Here is a 14,969-nt window from a genome sequence, read left to right on the forward strand (position 1 = left end):
TGTGGCTGGTCCCGGGGGGGTGGAGTCACGCGCAGTGACGTTGAGTGCCAGCAAAAGGGAAGGAGAGGATCCGCCTTGTCTCTGACGGAAGAGGAGCGGTTCTTTGTCAGGGGAAGACAACGGCAACTCGTTAGTAAGGTGTAAATTGCTGCCGGAGTATTAGGATAGAAGTACACGAGTAAAATTACGAGAGATTCATTTTTTATAGAATAAAATTGTTTATTTTTTGCTATTATACTAAAATGACATGGCCTTACCCTTGCTGATAATTTTAAAAAGGATGCTTTGACAGGTGTATTGTAATGAATAAGAATGTCATTTGTGTCCTCCAACGATGATCTTCAACAATACCTTCCAAGAATACCTTTTATTTCTAGAAATTAACCATAGCAAAGGCATTAAGGAGGATTTTCTTCTTTAAATAAAAGGGAGACTGCACTGGTTGTTACCAAAAGGGTGTGGTGATATATCATAATCTTGCTTAAACTTGTATTTTGGGGATGTGTTGAATCACTGTTTCCACATCTTCAGCCAGTAGTTCACACATTTGTAAAACGTCTGTAAAAGGAGAAAGTTAACCATATGAACTAGTGAAGGACTTGCTGGTTTCCATTTTCCAAGTTTGTCGGGCAAATTATTAAAATGTTTAACTACATTTATTGAGAGGACAATAGCCTTGGGGAATATTTTCAAGCATCAAATTATTATAGTCTATTCCCAATTTGAGAATAATATTGCTGCACTGCTTTTGCAGATCCTTCTCACAAGGCCATATAGTAGGAAACCAGTTTTAATAACATGATTGAGAGATCTTTAAGGGGTATTAGGGTATGGATTTTAAAAAAAACTCCAAATATTTTTAAAAGGCATTAGGGGAAACCACATTTGTATGGCTGACAAGAAAAGCTCCTAGCATTACTAGAACAATATCTGATCTGAAAGAGACTTATCTATCTCCACACTTTGCAGGACATCATTGACATACATTGACAAAGTAATGCACATTACTTTGTGTTCCTTTTCCTGCTTCAATATTCAGTAAACTTTAAAAGTCATCACTCATAGGTTTCTATCATCACCAAATGCAAAAGGGAGAAGACTGGAATGTTAAAAGAATAACAGGCAACTCAATTATGAACTAGCCCAATAATATGAAGCTACTTTTATGAGACAGATTTTATTTAAAGACCTAATTAGTTTCTGTATTGCCATTCTAAAGATTTCTTCTCTATAAACAGCAACTATTACCTCTTGTTTCTGATAAAGATAGAAGAAATAGTGAACCTTGAAATGCATTCTGATTTTATTTACCTACAGCCAGCAGCCTTTCCTTATCCATTCTTCTATTCTGCCCTATACAGGTCTGAGAATTGTATAAACAGCTGCCTTAAAATCACCAGAAGTCACACTGAGGGAATCTGTTTCTTTTATCTACAGACATGCTGGATATGGGGGAGGAGAGTCTGTGTATCCCTTTTAGTATTTAAATACACACAGTACTTCCGTAAGTCTCAGTTTTTCTACACACCGTATTTCTGTTAATTTTGGTTCCTATTCTATTACTGAAATTTATATTCTAGGCCAGGGCTGCCAAGCTTCCTGCCCACGTGCTGGATGCATCATGTACTGGCCACGCCCATTCTAGCATGGGGGGGGGAGTCCCAATACGTCATGTGATGCCACCATGACAATGTGAGTTTGATACTCCTGCTCTAGGCTAATCAAAGCCTCTGGACAATTCAAACACTGATGGCATCAAAATGCAATGATGCAATTAGGTGCCTTATGTGCCAGAATTGCTTTTATGGTTCTGCGGTTTTATTCCATAAAGATGATAGCCGCAAAGTACAGATAATCTCTGACTTACAACAGTTCATTTAGTGACCATTCAAAATTACAACAGCACTGAAAAAAGTGAGTTATGATCGTATTTCATATTTAACGACTGTTGCAGCATCCCAAAGGTCAGTGATCAAAATTTAGACCCTTGGCAACTGACTCATATTTATGATGATTGCAGCATCCCAGAGTCATGTGATCACCTTTTGCGACCTTCTGCCAAAGTCAATGGAAAAGCCTTAGTTCACTTAACAACTGTCACTAACTTAACAACTGCATTGATTCACTTAACAACTATGGCAAGAAATGTCATAAAATGGGGCAAAGTTCACTTAACAAATGTCTTGCTTAGTAACAGAAATTTTGGACTCAATTATGGTCATAAATCAAGGACTACCTGAATATGTGCTCACATTCTAACATTTTAAAGCAGTTAAACCTGTGGATCAGAACAGAAATATATTTTGTTATGAATAGCTAAAGATTTAAATTATACAAATCCAGTCAAATACTAATTGATAGCCAAGACCTAGATTTTCTCTTATCTCACTTATTTCAGTTACAGACTATCTGAATTTTTTTTTAGTCCCAAGGATTACATAGACTAGCCAAGATCTTAATTTTTTTTATCCTTATTCACATTGCTCCACATTATTCCCAACTTTCATACAGCTCCTTCTGCCCCCTCCCCCCACCAAATTTTTATTCACCATCACAAAATGTTAGAAATTGATGTATTTTTAAGCAGCTCAAAGATTTAGAATAGTGTCTCTAGATTCTAAGCAGGCAATCCAACTTTGGTCCTTTCCATCCCACCCACACAGCAGTGACTAAGACTGCATTGTTCACTTTGAGGCTGCTGCTTCTTGTCCAGGCAAACATATGTCCTTTCCACACTGAATATTGTTCACTGCTTCCATGTATAAATGTTAAGATTAGCATATTGTATCTATTTACTCTATTTTGATGTGTGTGCGAAGGGGGAGGAGGGCAAGCTAAGACAGCTATAGTTACTTTATTCCTTTCCCTAACAGTAACTGTAATTCAGGAATGAAATTTTCCCCCTAATATTGTCCCTTGCACTTGCCTTCCAGGTCTTAGGTTATTATTAAAGAGTTGCAGCTTTGAAAAGAGACAGTATAAATAATCTACTAATAAATCAGTAATTCCCTCTCTCTTGTGTGAGATCTGTCTTTCAAAAAGGGTAATCCTTCTATTTGTTTCAGAGGGACACCAAAGGTTAGAAGAAAAATAAATCTTCTTGGGAGAGGAAATCACCACTGTGCAATATTGCTGTGATAAATTCCGAAGATTTATATATTAATACCATTCTAAAGTACAAATAGGAAGTTTCACCAACAATAGCCACTGAATTTGATCAACTATTTTTTCTTCAGAACATTAAAAAAACCTCAAATGCTTGTTTGGCAGTTTGAGGTCACTGGAGAAACTAGAAGATAGTTAAAGATACATGTATATCAGAGGGCATACCTTGCTATTAGCTCCTAGATGCAATGCTTTTCTTCAGCTATAAAATTATAGAAAGCAGCATTGTGCATTGATTGGAAGTAAAACAGTTCTGATTTTATGTGGAGCATTGGAGTGATTAAAACTTCCTTGACTTTTTAAAAACTTTTTCTAGGTTTGACTAAAATCCCACTATCTTTGTAGAGAGCTATAATGATCAGATCACACCAAAGTGATACCTTAAACCATGTTAGGCATAGATTTCTTGAGATTAGTGATTAGCTGGATAGTCAGGTTACAAATACAGAATTTTCTTGCACTACTCAGATAGTATCTATCATTTGGCATTAGTGGAACATGGAAAGAGACAAAATGCTTTGAAAGAATGGTGAGCCAGCTCTTGCAGTGTCACCTGCAGTTGGAAAAAGGTTTTGTACCTGATTTACAAAATATTAACAGTTCTCAAATGAATAGATTGCAAAATTAATCAGATATGAACATTTTCTGCAATTTTAGACCAAGACTTCATGTAAGTAATTGGATTGTTTGTGAAGCAGTTTGACAAGTATTAATCTTGCACCAGACACATCAGGTACTGGGGAGTTCCACAGTTAGCAATTCTAATGATGGTCTTTCAGGAAAAAAAAACCCCTATGAACATAAAAATAATTCAATGTAATGCTATGAAAGAAGGCAAAATATGGACATTATTCAAATAATTAAAAGAAAATAATCTCAAGGCAATTATTGAACTGAAAAAAAAAAGAATTATAATGGAAAAAATAGTCTTTATACAAATAGGGCTCAACCCCAGAACCTTTTTTTCATTAGTAAGGCTCATCCCCGGAGCAAGCAAATAAAAACCAACATTTTTGAGCATACGGTAAGTGCTCCTCTCACACTGTGTAAGTTATGTTCTATTCTGAAAATCTCAACTGAAGCTGAGATGAATAAAGACCTATTTTTAAGCCAGATTATCCAGATCTTGGCAAAGAAAGAAGTGCCCTTCAGAAAAGATGATCTCTTCAAGCAGAGAGAGAAAAATGACAATTAGGAAAAAATCAGAAAACCAGGAAATGCAGACAAATAGATCAAATAACTAAACAGTAGGGGAAGATGTGCTCTAGGTAACCAACTTAGACCTCTAATGAGGAATCTGTCCTTTCTCTAGCAATTTGCAGGGCTGGGAACTATGGGTGTGGGTTTGAAACAAAAAAGATGGGATAAAAACCCACCCACTTTTAATTCTGGCCCGGCTGTCATTAATATGTAGCCTCCCAGTTTATTTCTAAAGAATGTTGCCCTCAAAAGAAAGAATTCCCACCTCTATTTTAAGGTCTTCAAGTCTTAGTATAAAGGCGAGTCTGAAATAAAATGTTTCCCCAAATTATTTCAGTCTTTGCTACCTTCTGCTGTTACAAAAGGATGTGAGCCTGACTGATAAAAAGTCCAAGTGTCTTTAAACACAAAAGCAAAATGCTAAAAAGGAATCTTCCACCACCTTATTTGCAGCCACAATGTGCCCAACCCCATTTATTATTTTCCAATTTGATTGACAAAAAAATCAGTTTGGGGCTGGCTAATAGTTCCCCATCCCTTTCTTCAGATGAAATCATGTGCTACAATGGGCTCCAAGATCTCCACAAATGCCTTACTTGGGATTGCTCATCATGCCCATCATTCTTTTGTAAGATCAAGTAAGATCTGGTCCTGCTGCTCTTTAAGATCTCAATCACCACAACTGTGTTGCTGGTTGGCTCAGTTTCCTAAGTCTGTGCTGATGGCTTAGCAAGTTGGCCCCTGTGTTTACAAGCAGAGATGTGTCAGTTGGTTTTTCCTTCAGCAATCCCCCTTCTTGATCCCCCTGCCAAGCACTCACTGCAGGAAAAAAGGGGATTATACAGAAAGGAAGATCTGAGCAGCTATGAACAGATGGTATCCCTGTACGCCTCTACAGATATCAAGGTTTCATTCACAGCTGCCTGGTTGGGCGGAGGGAGGGAGACATTGGGGCCAGAAGGCACTTGGAGGAGACAGAGGAGTTGCAGGCATAAGGAAAAAGGGGGGAGGGGCACAGAGATGACTCCAATAAGGAGTTCATTTGGCAGCGAGGTCAGACACATCTATCCACACATACATGGTTCAGACTCCCACCCACCACTGACGTACACGCATGCACACACATATGTATATTACCCACACTAATGCCCAAATTTCCCCAAACCCACCCTCCTTATCTGGGCCCTGTACTGTAATCCAAGTGGTCGGATCATAAAAGGATGACAGGCACAGATGGACATCAACCTGGGCACCCACCCGTCCAAGCTTTTGGCTTGGAAAATCCACAGGACTTAATTTTAAAAAAGAACTGTACAAAAGCCCTGAGGGCAAGAGGGTTGTAGAATTGAGTCATGCCTTTCCACTGTACCTCTGTTCCCAAAGTGTTAGGGCAGAGGGACATCAATAGTTCTGGTTATACCAAATTGGGTGGGAAATAAGGGATTCTAGGAACTGGAACCACATAGGACAAGCAGTATCCTCTCCAGAGATTGACAAGAGTTACCGAACAATGAAACTTCCTTCGCTGTCATTACATCCTTTGTAATTTCTGTGCCCTGGATTGCTTGGTTCACAGTGGTTGGTGGAAACAGAAAGAGGCCAAATTTTCTTAGGTAGTTTGCTGTGGCACTTCTTAACTTCCCTTGAGCAAGACAGCATCTTCAGTGGCTGGGGGGGGGGGGGAAACATTAATGCAGCTTGGCTGCATTGTTTCTTGCTCTGTTCATTCATCTCTTCTGTCAAAACATAAGGGCTTCAGTTCAGCTGAGCACTTGATGAGATGGAGAGAAAAGGAAGCCAGACGAGACTCAAAGGCAAATACTGATCTCCATGGTTCTGGTGCCTTATCCTACCCCACCCAAAGTATGCAACTTTCTTCCTCCTCCTGGCTACTTCACATTGAAGACCATGAGAGGTCGTTCTTCACGTTTCTGCCATGGACTCTTCTTGTCTCCCTGGTCATCAGTTCCTTCAGAAGGTTCGTTGCTGTCATCCTCTGGGCTGGTCATTGAGTCACGGCGCAGTTCACTATTGCTATTGCTGCTGCGAGAGCTGTTGCCACGGCTGCGCCCATGTCGTGGAATTGTAGCAGCACGGTGGTCAGTGTTTTCATCCAGCAGAGGGGTGAGTGAGTTGTCCTCGGGAGAACAAATTGCAGTGCGGCTCTCGCTGCTGCTTTGTTCTGTGTCAGCATCGGCAAAGACCAGTTTAGAGTACGTTGGACCCATGCGCTCCTCCTTCAGGCGCTTGGTGGGCTTGGCTTCGTTGACATCCACACCTGAGTCTAGACTGGCATCATTGCTGCGATTCCTCTCAGGGCCCTGGAGATCAATGTAAGAATGACGGACTTGAGAGGAACGTCCATCTAGTGATACAAACCAGGCTCGTGGATGTGGCTTTACACCCAGTTCCAGCAACTTCTTCTCAGTCAGTGCCTGTAGCTCCCCATTCAATTGGGCCATAGTGGACTCATTCAACAACACAGGTATGGTGACTGAACCGCTGACAGATTGCGTGTGGGGTCCCCAACCCTTCCCCTCCGGGTCTTCCACTTGATGTTGCTGTAGTTGGAACTGTGGATGTTGCAGCTGTTGTTGGAGAAGCTGCTGCCTCTGTTGTTCCTGGGGACCAAATTGATGGGGGAGTCCCATAGCAGTTGGGTCCATATCTGGTTGATTTTCAGAGCCTGTATTTGTCTGATCTGTTGGAGCCAGACGCATATAGTGGGCAGGAATCACGAGGGTTGGCATGACATTTCGGTACATTGTATCCTTCATATGGTCAATAGAACCACAGAAGATTAATTGTCCAGGTTGACTCAGAGAAGTGGGACGGGCCAGGTGGTCTACAGACTGTGACATCATGAAATCAGGAGGTTTGGCATCAACTTTATGAGCCATATAATGATCAAAAGGAGCTGGGAGGGGTGGTGGTGATGGGGGCTCCTGCAAATAAGGCTTGCTATCATTCCGTGTTTGTTTACGTTGTGTCTCATTGCACTTGTCTTCTACACGCTGATGTGAATAGTTACGCTTGTAATCTTCCAAGAGAGGGGGTTCTAGTGTGCCAGAGGTATCCATGGACCGGGCTGCTTTTAATGAATAGCCCTCCACCATTCTGGGATAGTCATCCTTGGGACCACCTCGCTGGCTCAGTGTGTCTACTGTGGAGGCCTTACTGGCATGACGAATTTTCTGGTTTGGCATTTGCTTGAAGAATTCCTCACGGGAGCTCTCAAACTCCCTGGAAGAGGAGAAAGCTGATTTGAGGATGGGTGTATGCACATCTATGTCCCCATTGGATGAAGCTGTCTCCATGTGGCTGGTACAAATAAGATTAATCTGCGACATTGATGTAGCTTGGTCTTTCTTGGATGCATCCAGAGCCCCAGAAAGCTGAAGCTTTCTATGTTGTTGACGTGGCTTGAGACATAGTCTCCTAGAGAGAAAGAAGTAAAGAAAGAAAATGGTTACAAAGATCTGTACAGATGGAAAGGTATCATAATTCAAATTATGACTTATCACATCCTCTGTACAGAAAAAGTCTTCTATGATGCCTGAAAATTCCCATTTTATTAACTTCAACTGGAATATCTCTGCACAAAAGGTCTCACTTAATAAGATGGATGTAATGGAATGTGAGAAAGATCTTCAGAAACAGGATGAAAAGATGTTGCCTAGGAATGGTCAAATAAGAGAGAGCGGGCATAGTCCATAGCTGCATAATAGGTGAAGAAACAAATTCAGAAGGGATCTGCCCTAACTTCTTAGGCTACAAAGGAGACAGTGGGAGATTTGTGCTTTCAGACTTGCAAAATTCTGTTACAGAGAGTCCTTGACATCTGTAACATGTCATTCAACAACCATGCATTCAGTGACCTTTCAAAGTCACAACCATGCTGCAAAAAATGGACCTACCCCAAGGTCATGGCCATTGCAGTGCCTGTTTGGTCATGTGATCAAAATTTGGGTCCTTGGCAGTGTGCCTGTACTTCAATGACCGCAGGGATGCTTCAGTTCCTCTCTTCCATCTCCCCCTTTCTCTGCCCTTTTGGTTCCCTTGAACTCCATGGCCTTGCTGTCCATATCAAGCTTACCAGAGGTCATGTGCAGTGTTGATCAAATTACATACAGCCTTCTTGCAAAGCTTTGAAGCATTCTAAAACCTTGCAAGAAGGCCACATGCAATTTGAACAAATTGTGTGCTACTTGGAGAAAGAAGTAAGTGGCCTTGGAAGAAGGCCTGGCAATGCCAGCAGCTGTCTTAAGAAGGGTCAGCTGGGCCAACAAATCAGTAGCAGGATGAAGATGGTGAAGGTAGTGGAATGGAGGTCAGCAAGGGTGACTGGCCTAGGGCAGCTGCTTTGTGCTAATACCATTAGGACTTCTTTGACACTTGGCACTTTCTGAGGTGTAGCAGCTTTTCACTGCACTGTTGGGGCTTACTTAGGACTCCCTCCATTTCCTGAATAAGGACTTGCATGCCTGGAGCTACAACTGCAATCGGGATTGCCAGGATTGGCAATACAGTCACATGTTTCACTTTATGGCTGCATTATTTAGCAACAGAAAGTTTGGTCCCAATTGTGGTTGATTTATAAGTCAAGAAGTACCTGTAGCCTTACAATAAAATAGAATTAGTTCATCGGTTTGTGTTTCCTGTCTGGTTTACCTGGGAAGGCTTACCACTTTGCAACCCTGCTACTCCCTTCCAAAGAGAGGAATTTCTGAAATGGCCTCCAGTCTTCAAGGAAATCTGCTGTTTGTTGAGCATCTGGCTGCTATGTTGTTGTAACACCAGCAGCAGTGGATGCACAGATGACCAATTTGCAGAATGCCATGATATAACTAACAGCTGGGGCAGAATTTGTTTCAATCTTTGGCAGCACAACAGATGGCAGCTCAGCCAATGCTCCTGAATTCCTATGGGAGCTGGCCAGAGAAGTTAGAGAGGGTCAGGTCTGAGCTTCTTTCTCTGCCATTATGAATCTGTGGTCTATGCCTTATCTGACGATTCCATAGGCAGTGTCTCTTCATCCTTTTCTCACCCTTTTTCACATATTGTCACAATAGGAAAGAACATTTCCACCTGATGAATTATTTCCTCCTAGATAAGCAATATCCAAACCAAAAAGCAGACAGACATGCTTAAATAAAAGTATTAATACAATATAGAAGAACATCTTTTTAAAAAATAAGCAACTGGCAATTGTGGGATCCCAGCAAACTGTGACCCTCCTTCTAAGTGAGATACATTTAACTATTATGAATGAAGACTTTATTTTGGCTCCTAAAACAAATGCTTTAGAATGCATTTATTCAAATGCATTGGGGGAAAAAATTGCCCAGGAAAAGTAATCACTGTTTCTCATTTGGAACTAATGATAACAAAGTAGCTAGGAATCTTCCTTCTATAGCAACTGTAGAACACATCAAAAGTCTCTCTCATGCATCCAAACCAAGTATCTACTTAGGGGCATGGAGGGACCAAAGAAAGAGTGACATGGTTATTAGCAGTCAATGTATGATTCACTGCCAAATATGTTTCCATATGCGTAAAAAAAAGATTAAAATGGTTTTTCCCCAAAGAAAATAATTGCCCTTCTACCCTTATGGATTAAGGGATTTGCTTTTAGTCCAGGTCTTTAAATTATGTTCTTTCTCCTTTTGAATTCCCACCTCCATCTGCTTCCTTTCTTTTGGGATATTTTTCCCTTTATTCCATAGATTGCCTGAACAAACCCTGCAGTTTTTTTGATAGTGTTTCAGAATTGGGTTGTCATTGCCTCCTTCCTAGGTCTAAAACACAGTGCATAAGGTCAGTTAACTGGGTTTGTACCTAATCCAGGACTAGAACTCATGCTCTCTTGGTTTTTAGCTTGAAGCCTTAACCATAACACCAAATTGGCTCTCTTGGGATATTAGGGAATTCTGTAATTTAAAATCAGCATACTCAGTTAAAGAATTTAAATGTATCTTTGCTGTGTGTTCATTTCCATGTCAAGGTCAATTTTCAGATCTAACTAACTTGAACTGCATGAAAATATACCAGGCCCTCCATTTGTGACACTTGTGGTTCTCTAAGGAAATTAGTTTGTATAAATCTTGATTTGGATCCCAAAGAAGTATGTTTGGGGATAAAAGGAAGGTGAGTATACTTCCAGACTTTGAACTGGGTTCCTTTCTGGTTCTACGTTTATGAAACATAGAAAAAATACTCTATGTGCTAGAAACACAGACTTGTCCAGCTTCTTAATTCTAGCACATGTTTCTGAACTTCTGGAAATAAAATGTTTTATTGGTATAAGTGAGAAGCATTTGAGATGCAGCAGTGATCATAGATAACCCTTACTTTCTAATGAAAAATCTTGGGTTCAAATTCCCCTGGAAGCTTAAGCTACTGACCTATATAACCCTTCCCCATTTTCAGTCTGAACTGTACATTTTCCTCCAAGACTGAGGAAAAGCACTTTTGCACACTTTTGCACTCTGCATTGTCCTCTTTATTATACGTTAGACACACTTATACCATATTTTTCACACTATATGACAACCCCCCCCCCAAAAAAAAGTGGGTGGAAATGTCTGTGCGTCTTATAGAGTGAATACTGTCAAGGAAGGAGGGGATTGGTGCAGTGGTGGTGTTCGCCACCACCTGTCACTGCTGCTTTCATTCGTCGCTGCTGAGGAACACTGGAGTCTTTGCTGCCAAGCGGCTGATTAGTGGTTGGATTAGCCTCCCGGCTTAGAACAGCTGATAGACAGTATTCTGGGAGGCCAATTTAACTGCCAATCAGCTGCTTGGCAGCAAAGGCTCCCGCATTTCTCAGTGGCAGCAGCAGCTCAGCTCAGTTGTCCGATGGTGGGTGCAATGGAGTGGAGTCATGATGAGCTACGTGCTGGGGTAGCTAACCAGGATGTTTGCTGTTTGCTGCAAGGATGCTAGCCAGATGAATACTGGATGGATGCTGGGAGGCAGAAGCAGGTTTTTTCCCCTTGTTTTCCTCCTCTAAAGCTAATGTGCATCTTATGGTCCGGTGCGTCTTATAGTATGAAAAATATGGTACATATTTATAGCATGTACAGGAGTTCTATGCCTGAAAAAGTTTGAAACCTTTTAATTTAAGTAAAATATGGCAAGAAAGGCCAAGGTTGAAGAAAATGGGCCTTGGAGATGAGGATAGGAAAGAAGCTGATGCATTACTAATTAGCCACAAAGACTGCTTGACATTGTCCAGTGACTGGTGTCAAAGTGTTTGGAACAGCTGTCCAAATTCCAAAGGAATCATGCAACCCTCAGTTCAGCTGCCATGCCTACACATTGTCCCAACTAATTGCATGCAGGAGTGTGTTGGTTTCAAAAAACCCTGCCCGAAACTCCCAGAAGTAAACATTCTATGATGCTGATTTTTCTGCTGGTGGGCAGTTGTAATACCTAAGTTTAGGTGGAAACAGGGGATACACATCTCATGGACTCAGAATCAATTACTGCAGTAATTCAAATAAAGTGACTATAACAATATCCAAATGAAATGAAATAATTTGCAATAAGTAAGCCTTGGTTAAAGTACTAATGCTTAGTAAGATTATGAAAAATGGTTTTAGAAGTGGGCTCAAGTTAAAAACAAGTGGTGGGGCAGAAAGAGACACAAAAGAAAGAGTGGAACTTACCTGCAATAGTAGATAAGCAGGCAGAGCAAAATGAGAACCAGCAATGCCAGGGCACCCAAGATAGTAACTAGAAAAATAGTATGGTAGGTAGCAATATCTTTAATTCCTGCTGTTGAAGTTCCGAGCCCTGCAAAGAAGCATCTTTTATGATTAGATAGTATGGGCCTTTTTCACTTGACTTGGAAACAGTATTTGCTATCTATTATGAGAATCTCTATATAAAGTCCTTTAAATTTCTCTGGATGGCTTACAATTGCATTGATTTTTTAAAAAAATGCAGTTTAATTAAAATAACATAAACAACAATTTAAAAGACCAAAGCATCAAAAGATTTAGAGAATAAGATCTTCCTGTGGCAAATTTATCTGTAGAAAAGATTGGAGGGGGTGGCGGTGAATAATTAACACAGTGTTGCATGTTAAGCCCCCACCCCTTTTGTGTTTGTGTCATGATATTACGTCCACTTATGAACTGGAGAAGGCATGTATCCCAAAGCTAGAAGAAAAACATTCCACTCAAACTGAGAGTTGCTCTAGAAATTACAATCCAAAAAATGCCACACCCCAAAACAATTCCCACCAGTATCAAGCTCTTGGCAGTTTATTGCAACAGGAAGCAAGATTCTCTCTGGGCTTAGCAAAATTTCTCCTAATTGATAATTGATCCAACATGTTAATCTTCCTCATATTGTGATACCAGATAGGCCAAAAAAAACCACAAAACATTGTGTACACTGAGATCAGTTTACTTCTCAGAGACTTTGGCTATTTTACCTGATATAGGAGACAGCATAGCAGCCGCCCAGTAGCCCAACTGTGGAGATACAAATGTCCAGTACAGCTGATTTCCCTCCTTGCGGATGAGTCCAGTTCCATTCCGGATCCAAAGCCCTAAGAAGAGAGTATATGACTGAATCTGAAATAATTAAAAAGGCTATCTGAATAACCTGAAAGAAAGAGAACTATTCACCAGCACAAACCCCCCAACCCCTCCTAATCAAAATTATTCAGGAGCATATATATGGGTACATTATAATATTGTAATCAGTATCTGTATTGTGCCATACCTAGTGTGTACACAAGAAACATAACATTGGGATAGGGAATAAGCAACCTAAAAACATGATGTGGATTTCAAAATATCTCCCCTAGCTGAAATTCTAGTACCATCATTTCACTTAATAACTTCAGAATTAACTCTAACCATCATTTCATTTAATACCTTCAGCACTTCAGCATTAACCTAACCTAACCCCTAACCCGAAAGAGGCTAGGAGACCTTGACTGACCTTGCCTATCCCTATACCAAACAGCATTGAACAATGCTGCTGTCTGATATTGAACAGACAGCGTTTTGCTTATACTGCTAGCATAGGGGTAAACAAAAAAAATGAGCTCAGTTTAGAGGGCATTATAGAAATAAAACATATATAGCATATCAATTCTGGATTGGAAGACTGAGGTACAATACAAACTAAACTTAAAGAAAAAGAATAGAAAAAAAAGAATAAAAAGTGCAAGAAAAAAGAAAAAGTAAGATAAAGGAAAAGAATACATGAAGATGTGACCTCCCGCCTTTATTATTACAGGTTTGTATTATAAGATCTGTCAAGGGACCCATTGGCTCAGTGGCTAAGACATTGAGCTTGTCGATCAGAAAGGTAACAGTTCGGTGGTTTGAATCCCTACCGCCGCGTAACAGAGTGAGCTCCTGTTACTTGTCCCAGCTTCTGCCAACCTAGCAGTTCAAAAGCAGGTAAAAAATGCAAGTAGAAAAAGAGGAAACACCTTTGATATGAAGGTAACAGCGTTCTGTGCACTTTCAGCGTTTAGTCATGCCAGCCTCATGACCACGGAGACGTCTTCGGACAACACCGGCTCTTTGGCTTTGAAACGGAGATGAGCACCGCCCCCTAGAGTCGGGAATGACTAGCACATATATGCAAGGGGAACCTTTACCTTTATTATAAGATCTGCACCAGGAGCCTATTCCTCTATACTATTACAGTAAAACACTTCCATCAATGTCATTGTCTTTTTTCCACATCACATTTAGTTTTTATAGGCATGGTGCCAGCCCAATTTCCTAATGTTTTCCAGGCGCACTTGCAAATTTTATGATCCTGCAGAAAACTTGCTTCTATGGGTGAAGGAGAGGATGTTTAGATCCTCTTAATCACTCAGTGTGCTTCCTGCCAAAGCCTCTATTTTTACAAACAGTATTGTTCCTTGCTTCATATGTTTGTAACGTTCTTCTCAGCATGGTGCAGGATGGCCCAGAAATGGGTTGTTCAATCCTTATTTGCCCAAGAGACTGAGTCAGAATTGAAGCCACGCCTCCAGCTTCCCCTGCTGACTTCCAATTCTGACGAGGCGCAGCTCCAACTAGGTAAACAAAAGAAGAGCAGGCCCTGCCTTCAGCATTAATAGCCAGGGACATAGACCTAACTAAATAACAAAGAAGGGAGGGATCTGGATCGTCCTGCGCCACACTGAGAAGAACATTCAGGTAGGACCAATGTTCTTCTCCAGATGATGGCGCAGGAGGGTCCAGAAGTGGGAGATACCAAAGCGGCAGTCCCTAGGGTGGGTACTCACTAGTCCGTGGTACCCAAGGGAGCATGAACTCCCTGCAGCACCCGACGCCCAAAGGATGCCTCAGCGGATACAAAAGCATCCAATGTATAATGCTTAATAAAAGGTGATGGGGAAATCCATGTCGCAGTTCTGCAAATATCCCCAATCGAAGCCTGAGTGTTCCATGTGGCCCTTGTGGCCGCACTTCTAGTTGAATGAGCCATTATCCCCTGTGGCACTGGCTTACCTCTCGCCTCATAGGCTCAGGAAATACAAGCCTTCAACCAATGCCCAATGGTAGAGGGGAACACCCTTGACCCAATGGCAGAAGGCTGGAAAGAGACAAATAGCGCCTCCA

The 14,969-nt window shown here is 41.1% G+C and overlaps 1 protein-coding gene and 1 long non-coding RNA gene across 8 annotated transcripts in view; one reads left to right on the forward strand and one right to left on the reverse strand.

Annotated features, from left to right (window-relative positions):
* On the forward strand, window positions 1-1,883 carry LOC116520623. Its single transcript, XR_004256817.1, has 2 exons — window positions 1-138; window positions 1,362-1,883. It is a non-coding gene; the product is annotated as an uncharacterized LOC116520623 (long non-coding RNA).
* The window catches only part of FAM171A2 (family with sequence similarity 171 member A2), a 58,338-nt gene continuing 43,563 nt past the window's right edge, over window positions 195-14,969 (reverse strand). For 3 of the 7 annotated variants that reach the window (XM_032234891.1, XM_032234890.1, XM_032234889.1), the window contains 3 exons: window positions 12,809-12,925; window positions 12,036-12,162; window positions 3,134-7,803 (listed from right to left, as the gene is read on the reverse strand). In XM_032234891.1, coding sequence (XP_032090782.1) covers window positions 6,255-7,803; window positions 12,036-12,162; window positions 12,809-12,925 — 1,793 coding nt within the window. In that variant the 3' untranslated portion in view covers window positions 3,134-6,254. Of the gene's footprint in view, window positions 559-3,133; window positions 7,804-12,035; window positions 12,163-12,808; window positions 12,926-14,969 lie in introns of those variants that run through there. The other 4 variants (XR_004256816.1, XR_004256813.1, XR_004256815.1 and 1 more) reach the window with 4 other exon arrangements.

The sequence above is a fragment of the Thamnophis elegans genome, chromosome Z, assembly GCF_009769535.1.
Source record: "Thamnophis elegans isolate rThaEle1 chromosome Z, rThaEle1.pri, whole genome shotgun sequence".
NCBI lineage: Eukaryota > Metazoa > Chordata > Lepidosauria > Squamata > Colubridae > Thamnophis > Thamnophis elegans.